Here is an 8,943-nt window from a genome sequence, read left to right on the forward strand (position 1 = left end):
AAATTAGAAAGGTTTTGGATGACTTGCTCATATTTGTTCTCATTTCTTTGTGGTTGAGAGTGCTGTGCTAGGTCATGATCCAGCATCTGATTGTACTTACCGACTTCCCTGTTTGAATTAGGCTACGTACAACTGTGTATTGGTAACAAGTGATACACTGTGCTGTAAACTGTATATAATCAGGTGACTGGATGCTGTCTGCTGTGAAAAAAATATACTCCTTTGAACTTGGTCATTACTATTTCTAGGTGAACACTGAACTTACAGTATCAGTATGATACTTTGGCTTTTTACTTCTGTACCTAGCAGAAAGACAGGTAGCCAAGCATAAAACATGTAATTTCTGCTGACCAAGATCGGCAGCAGAGTAGAAGGAAAGAGACAATGTCTTCCAAAACAACCCAACAGGAAAGTCAGACATCTCCATCTCTACTAAGGCAAACTGCAGGGGTAAGCTGCATTTCCTCCCTTTTGACGCTACTGCTAGTGAATAGCTGGGATTTTGCATTGGTGGCTCTTATTGAAGAGAGAAACAGGTGTCTGTTAGCTTAAGCATATAAATGAAGAGACGAAAGGGCTATGTGTTATTCTTCCTGATTCACTACACTCAGAGGGCTAGGAGCTTTTGAGTCTTAAGATAGTGGGCTCTGATTTATGCTATGCTAGTTAAACTAGTTATGAACTGGCAGAGCCCTAGTGTCCAGTATAACCTGTCCCCATCAAGTTGTGCATGTGCATGCATATGTATTCAGAGGGGGAGAAGGGACCAGTACTGCACAAGAACCTGCCCTCCAGCTGTACGGAAGATGAGCATTCCCCTCTGCTGGAGAAATCAGCTACCCACGTGGGTTCAAATTTTACCATTTTATGCTATAAACATGTAATTTCCCACAAGGAATTTAAATGTGGTATGATCTTGGTGCTAACCAGCCACTGTCAGAGAGCAGCAAAAGTGGGCTTATCTGCAAGGGAAGGTGACCCAGGAGCCACAAGTGACAGCGAGGTGGGCAGGGGCTGTGACCTCAGGGACAAGGAGCACAGTCCCACAGTATCCCAAAAAGAGGAGCAGAGCAGATGCAGTGATGTTAACTGGGGTCAGCCAGCAGTTGGTCCAGTGATTGCTGGGCAGGTCCATAGCAATAAGGCAAGTCTGTCGGTAAGCCAGGATGTCAAGTTAGCAAGGCAAGGTAGGGATAATCATGGTAAAATGGCAGGTACGGGCATGCCTACAACACAGTTAAGGCGAGGGCCTGAGCTTAAACGCAGCTCCTGAGCCAAGGGGCAGGGGCCCTGGGCAAAGCTTCTTGCAGCTCTTTCTCCCAGTTTTGCTGTTTTCACAGCAGCCTAATTCAGTGTTACTATATTAGAGCTGACTTTGAGCCCAGGCAACTAAACCCCTGGCAGGGTGTGTGTAAGGACAGAAAGGTTGCAAAGCCTGTTGGTGCACTTAGGGCCCTGACACTCATTTCCTTATCTTTCACTCAGCCTGTTTGGATTTTATTGTATTTGCTGTGACCTTGCTGTGAAACCAGTTTGGAGTGGTTCTCTAGGGTCTGGAGTGGAGTCAGTTCTCTACTGTTTACCCAAGCAGCACCACCATTAACTTCAGTGGGAGCAGTGCTTGAAGAAGGGCTCAGATATTAATTAGCTAAAATGTGAAATGTGTGGCTGCAGCCAATAAATGCATTTCATTATTATGGTTACAAAATCATGGATCAGTCGGGCATAAAATGAGGTGGAATCCTGTAACAGACTAATGTGCTCTTTTTCCCAAGGCACTGCTTGTTCTGTGAAGTCTGGTTTTGCTTTCAAGAATAGGTATGTTTGTAGAGGTCGTGGTTTTACAGAAAAATGTTAAAATTTCAACTAATTTTAACTTAATGACAACTCCTCCTTTCCCCCAGCTTTTATTGCTGAGCACATCATATGGTATGGGATATCCCTTGGGTCAGTCGGGGTCAGCTGTCCCAGCTGTGTCCCCTCCCAACTTCTCATGCACCCCCAGCCTGCTCGCTGGCAGGGCAGCCTGAGAAATAGAAAAGGCCTTGGCTCTGTGCAAGCACTGCTCAGCAATAACTGAAACATCCCTGTGTTATCAACACTGGTTTGGTCACAAATCCAAAACGCAGCACCATACCAGCTACTATGAAGAAAATAAACTCTCAGCCAAAACCAGTACACCCATATATTTTAGATGTCAAATAATGATACTACAAGTGCTAACACTGATAACCAAGTCATCTCTTAAAGAAAGAAAAATAATGTACTTACATCCACATGTCAATACCCTGGATAGTAGAATGCAAGAGAGAATACTGTCACTTTTTTCTCACAGTCAAAATGGGAAAAAAAAAGAGCTACCATTAGCCTAAAAGAAGCCTGTCAGCAAGCGAATTATTATGAAGGTGAAGCCACTACGGTTGAGTTCAGCTAATGCCATGAATATATTTAGACTGCTCAGAGAGAAAGTTAGGCTAGTTAGGGGAATCTGACAGAGCTTATGTTGACCCTCTCCTGAATACTTGCAAAATGTACTCTTACTGAACTTAAATTGACTTCTGTATGGGGCAGAACTTCATTTTTAGAAACTACCACTCTGCCTTTATTTCCTGTAATTTCTTTTCCAGAAAGCTGATGTAGCTCATAAGAATGAAATGGCTAACAGAAATAAAACTATATACTTCTGGGGTAAGCAGCAGCTAAGCTATTTACAGACCAACAAGATGAGTGGTTTTAACTTTAAAACCTATATAGTTCCTTCTTTTTCTATATTGGGGTATGAAGTATTTCATCACGCTGCTAACAACCGACCAAGGAGTTTTGCTTGTTTGGTTGGTTTTTGCATTGTATTTTATTTGGTTTTTAAATAATTTGTCTTCTTTAATTGATTTATTTTTTTCTTCCTGTGAGATTAAATTCAATAAGCTAAGCCAGGTTTATCCTTTCAGCCCATGTTCTATTGTCCCATCTCACAAACTCACAATGCTGCAGAAATTACAAGGATCCATGCAGAATGCAAAAAGGAAAGTTTCTGGTACAGAGGTGAGCAATCCAAACTTGTTCTTATCACACTGAGAATGACTTCTTGATGTAGTTATGCAAAATGCCATGCCATTTATTGTAATACATTGGGTTTTGTTGGAATATTATTGTGGGTTAACTCTGTCACCTTAAGTTGAGCAATATGTTATTATAGGGTTAATTGAATTACTTACATAATCATCATAGGTAAAGGTGGTTGAATTAAGGTCTTGTTTAATACGAACTTACTTTAACAATCATAGAGTTGGTTCTATTCTTGAAGTCCGTTATTAAAACAACCTTAGGAATGTTTTACTTTATTACATACTTATTCTTGCCTTTGAATGAAAGGCAGGCACTGCTATGTGTCTTGGGTTTGTGAAACTCTTTAGGTGTTAGGTCATCTAAAATAGTATTTACTCAGTGTTTTAGTGCCTTTTAAGTCCACCATGTCAGTTTTTTATCTATATTATACATTTTTCTGAAAGGAGAAGATTGAAAAGTGTTTCAGCATTTAATTGGAGCTGCTGTCGTTACCAGTGCTGCAGTACTGAGAGGAGATACTCAGATTATGGAAGCTGTTGTTTAATAAATATATATAATTCATTAGCTCCAGATGCTACAGCGTGCTTGATGTCTGGCACTGTGTGAACACATCTTTGCTTTGAGGAGATCGTAATCTGAATGTGTAGGTGATTAAGACAGTATGCAAAGTTGATGGTTAGAAGATGAGTAATGTGTTTAACATTATAAACATATTAAACATTTAACATATAAAACATTTAACATATGAGAGGGTAATGTATTTAACAAATGGGTAACAAATTTTGGCTGATACCAGATATACTCCTCCTTTTTATTTTTACAGTTCTTCCTTTGTCTCTTGGGAGTATGCTTGTCACCCAGGAGCTAGTCTCAAAAGGTAAATATAAAAAATACATGATGGTCATAAGTTATGAAGTTGAGACTCTAGAATTACTACTGAAATGCAAGTTTCCCTAAAGCCTGTTGTTTTTCAAGTTCAATATTCCTCTCACTCATCACCATCATTGTTACAGTGATTTGATCATTATGTATGCTTTGCCACAGTCATTCTTCTGAAAGAACGTGAACTGAAAAGAGAATTTATTAATTCAAAGACTGATGGCTAGATTCCGTCACCATGATCACATGTATTTGAGTCGAGTCTTCACTGGGGCTGCTTGTAGGGCAGAGCATCGTACAACCTGAGCAGGGGCATCAGATTTGCACACTGTAGCTCCAATTGTTGGTTTACTTGAGAAATGCTGGCAATGTTTTTACAGTGACCACATATCAATATGAATACAGCTTTGGTGTAAAGGGGCAAGGAATACTGCCAAAGTGAGGAGACAGAGAGCTTTTTACAGAGATGGCTTGCGATCTGCAGGCTAACACAAAAGAGAATTGTATTCCATTTATGTGGTGGATGAGCCCAGTTCTACACACTGCACCTTAAGTTTCCCTTCTGGGGGTCTTTAATAATAAGGTTGAGGTTAGCATTTTGGGTAAAGAGTGAAGGGGCTTCCACCCTGAAGACTGCTAAGATAGGTGTGTCCCACAGGAGCAAATAAGACAGTCCTTCAGCCTGCAGCAGCAGCCATTTACAGCAAGGGCAAGTGGGAGAAGAGACAAAACACAGGCCCTCAAGCAAGAAGAAGAAAAGAATCCAGTGGCTATAAGGGATGGGTGGTGGGCAACAGCAAATGGAAGAGGTGGAAGTGGCTCAGCCTTTCCTCACTGTGTGTGGTTGCAAGCCCCTTGTTTTGTTCCAGCCACTATTACCATGTTTCCTCCTGATCGCATTCTTTTTTTTTACTAAAATGATCAGGAGGACTAGAGCAGAAAACCTAAAAGCTGTGCTTTATATACCACAAGAGGCTGACATGGGTTCCCTGTTGCATCCTTGACCTAGGAGCTTGTAGGCAGATGGGAAGGGAAGGAGCAAGGGAGAGCGTGTGAGGGAAGGCAAAGGTTTACACCTTTGAAAAGAAAGGTTTACACATTTGAAAAGGGGTGAGCAGTGATAGGAAGGGCACTGGGGTTGTCTCAGTAGCTAACATGCCACCCTCTGGCACCGGGTACTCTTCTCAGTTTCTCTCCATTGTACTTCGACATTTCTTATCAGCTGTGAAATAACAAATGCCCACATGAAATAATTATTACTGTGTGTCCGTAGTTGGAAGGTGGGGCGGGGGCTCTTTAGAAACAAACAACAATTTTGTTCCTCCCTCCCCTGAAAGACCCAATTTAAAATTGCGTAGATGCCAGTGGGCGAAGGCCCTTGCACTCAGCATAGACTGAATGCTCCTCTGTCTAAACACTCCTCCCTGATGACTGCATGCAGTACGCTGGCTCTAGAAGAAGCTGGAGCTTCTGAGCCTCATTAATACTGACTGAATGCATGTAACAGTGCAAGCAGTGTTTGCTTCCCTTCCCTTTGCCATGGCAGTGTTGCTGTATGGAGCCCTCCTCCACAGCATGGCACTCCTCTGCCAGACACACACGCTTGGAGAGGCATCGTGGTTCTAGCTCCTGGTGTTAACTGCGGGGAGGTGGCTTTTGGTAGGAAAAGCTAATCTTTAGTTTTTCATGTTCAGCACACTGTATTTTCCTCGTAAAGGCCAAAATGCATGATCTCTTCTCTCTTCTCTCCCCCTATTTAATCAATAGCCATAGAAAACTACTGAAGAACAGTTTGAGCCTCCTTCTCACAACACAAGGAGCTGGACCCCGAGTAAGAGATTTATTGTATTTGCGAAGTTGGTTTGTGCTGAAACATAAGCCTCCATCTCCTCCTCCTGCAGTGCTGCAAGTGTCACCAGTAGCAGCCATGCTGCTTTCATGTTGATTTACACTCCGAACCCCTGCCTGAAGCGAATCCTGCGAACTCCAGATTATTTTCCTCCTGTGAGTCTAGGACTGCACCAAGACAGATGCACTGAGAACTAGTGGAGTGGAAAGTGCCCTGATGTTCCTAAATATGAGTTACTGGACTTACAAGATTTTTGTACAGTCTTCACCTTCAGAAATGCAAAAGCTTGTAAGAAAAATACTGTCTTTGGTTTTGAGTGCTGGTGAGTTGCTCAAATTAGTAAGTTTTCTGAATATTTCCTTTTATTGTAGGCATTTTCTCAGCACGCCCAAAATTTGGTGCATTACCTAAGATGGCAAATAAGTTGTACCCAATTCTAAAAGGAAAAAGGTTATTTACAGGCAATCTGCAGACCTTGGATGCATCTCTCTGAATCTCTTTTCAAACTCTTCCTTCCTTGGAGTTTATGAGATGTTACCGCAGCACTTTAGGAAATCAGAATTCTGCTGTGTTTAAAAATAAATGTTTGAAATAAGGATCTTTTAATGTAAACATTTTCAGTAGTAGCTTATATTCACTTAATATATCCTCTCAAACTAGTAAAAACTCCAATCTCACCTTTGTTTTATAAATAATGTCAGCCTCATTGATCAGCGATGCTTGGCAGATCACACATCTTACGGTATCAAGGGGCCATCATAGTATATGTAAAATAGTATGTTCCTTTTTGTATGTTCATCTGATTTATCTTAACATTGGTAAAGAAAACAAATAAAAGCACAGAAACTGTACAGTAAGGTGGCTCTTAAATAGCAAGAAATTAAGTTGATTCCCTCTTCAGCAGAAGTTCAACAGAAAATTGAGGATGTTGAAGTAATATTTTTATTCTGACTGTCTAATGAGTGAAAGCCCCAGTGCAATAGTGTGGCAGGCTGATGTTCTAGCTTCTTAGAAGCCCTGAGAAAGTGTGTGTTAAAATTGTGATCATCAGAAATAGTATAGTGTGCATACAAGGGCAAGAGGAATTAGTGCTGACATTGTGATTTAATTTTCTTGTGGGCTTTCTCTATAATCTGTTCCTCTGAATCTGAAGTCTTGTAATTCCAGGTGAATATGATATCCTTTTCCTGTCTGCATTGTTTTGGACCAGTTGCTATGTCTCACGATAGGTAGCTGGTTTTCAATAGCTATTGAAATCATCCCTGTAATCCCTGTATAACTTCACAGACATTTGCAACATGTTTTGAGAAGACACGCTACATACAATTCATCATATAATTAAAATGGAGCCAATAGGAGACTCTCGATTTAAGCTCTTGTATTAATGATGTTTTGTTACCTCTCTTCATAGTTGCCGGTGTCTTAAGTTTTGCCATTGGAAAGATGTCATACATAGGAGAATGCCAAAAAAAGTTCCAGAAAATTGGTATTGTACCATTTGGTCCACAACAAAAAAGGTTTGTGCTTATTTAAATCATTAATCCTAGATCAAAATAGCTTTACAATAGTAAAAATATTATGCAGCAAAAATATGAATTTAAATTTTGTGATCAGGTCATGAGGTACTACTCTTATATTCTTAGGCTATATATGTCAGTATTAGAAACTACTAAATATTCTTCAGAAAATGCAAATTATACTCAGTGTAATGCCTGTTATTAGGAAAACCATTATTTAAATGCAATTATCATACTTCTAACTGTGATGGAACAAGAGTTACTCGTCTTTTCATCTAGTATTGTGCTTCTAAGTGTCTCACAATCTTCTATGATATCACTTGGCCCTTTGAGTCCTCCTTTGTACCATACATCTGGCCAAATACACTGCAGTTCTTTTTTACAGTATCCTCATATTTTAACAACAGTTTCAATCTCGACCCACATTCCAGCCTCCTCCTCTGTGGTGCTGCCCAGCCTCATACTGTCATGCCAACCCATGAAGAGCACAAACTGCAAGGCTATTTTTTCCACCTTGCAACTCTAACCATATGATAGATCTCAATGGTTGCATCCTGTCACCTCCATGTTTTAGTCATTGTTTTCTAAACTTCATATAAAGTACTCTTTCCCATCAAATCACACTCTTGACTTCCTTCCAGGCTCCTCCTTCAGCTGCCAGTACTACTTTTCTTTCCCAGTACGGCTTATCATTATGCACCTTTCACACACAAAACACATTTGCGAAAATCCTTCCCACAAAACCATTCTCTCTTTCCACACCTTTCCCCGAGACCAATGTGAGCTTTTATGCCTATGAAAATGCCTGACTGATAATGGCAAGCTTCTTCATTGTTCGTATGTCTCTCCACTTCCATTCTTCCCCCACATAACAGAGCTATTACTTTTCCTCACATGCTGTTACACAAAGTGGCTATTTGTCACTTTTGTATTATACGCTTTGCTCCTAACTCTGTTTGCTCATTATTGATAGGTACAATGGCAAGGACTGTCTTTTCCTGCTTAGAAAATCCTATTATATTTTGGTGATTGCTGGAAATGGTAGTTAATAATTAATGGGGTTTTATTGGTTGAGACATTTAGGTGTCATCTGTTGCAGTTTATGTCCTATAAAGCAATTACAACAATTGAAGAACGTAGGCAAGAGATTACTTCTTCAAGAACATTTGCCAGCATGCTATATGGTTGTGTTAGAAGTAATCCAGCAAAATTCTTGAATACTTTATCTGCTCTCAATATTGTAGGCATTGTCATCATACTTGAAAAGAATGTGAAGCAAAATTAGAATCGAATGAGAAAGAAGGTTCAATTCCTTCAGCATCTTAGTCCCAGGTAGGCAACCTTGAAATCTAAAATAAATTCTCATTTTATTATCCATGTTGAGTGGAATTCTTCTTTGAAACCTTTGAATATAGTGAAAATCATGGATTTTGATCATGGATTAAAATCTGAGCATTATTCAAGGAAGTATTCTCTATCTATGGTTTGTAATTAAATTTGTTTCTTCATTTGTACCTTACATACCTTTTATGCTAATTTTAAATTCCCCATTTCTGAGGAATTTCTGCTTTAGCTTTAGCAGAGTATTGTTTATTCACTTAATTGGAATTAATTTGGATTGACTACTTGTAT

The 8,943-nt window shown here is 39.9% G+C and overlaps 1 protein-coding gene across 1 annotated transcript; it reads left to right on the forward strand.

The window, feature by feature from the left end:
- The first annotated feature begins 384 nt into the window (after nucleotides 1–384).
- LOC104026612 (OCIA domain-containing protein 2) lies at nucleotides 385–8,574 on the forward strand. The gene is made up of 6 exons (XM_009483462.2): nucleotides 385–450; nucleotides 2,949–3,042; nucleotides 3,890–3,943; nucleotides 6,166–6,213; nucleotides 7,206–7,311; nucleotides 8,556–8,574. Exons 1-6 carry the CDS (start codon nucleotides 385–387, stop codon nucleotides 8,572–8,574), a joined length of 387 nt encoding a protein of 128 aa, XP_009481737.2.
- The last annotated feature ends 369 nt before the right edge of the window (nucleotides 8,575–8,943 follow it).

The sequence above is a fragment of the Pelecanus crispus genome, chromosome 4 (genome assembly GCF_030463565.1).
Source record: "Pelecanus crispus isolate bPelCri1 chromosome 4, bPelCri1.pri, whole genome shotgun sequence".
NCBI lineage: Eukaryota > Metazoa > Chordata > Aves > Pelecaniformes > Pelecanidae > Pelecanus > Pelecanus crispus.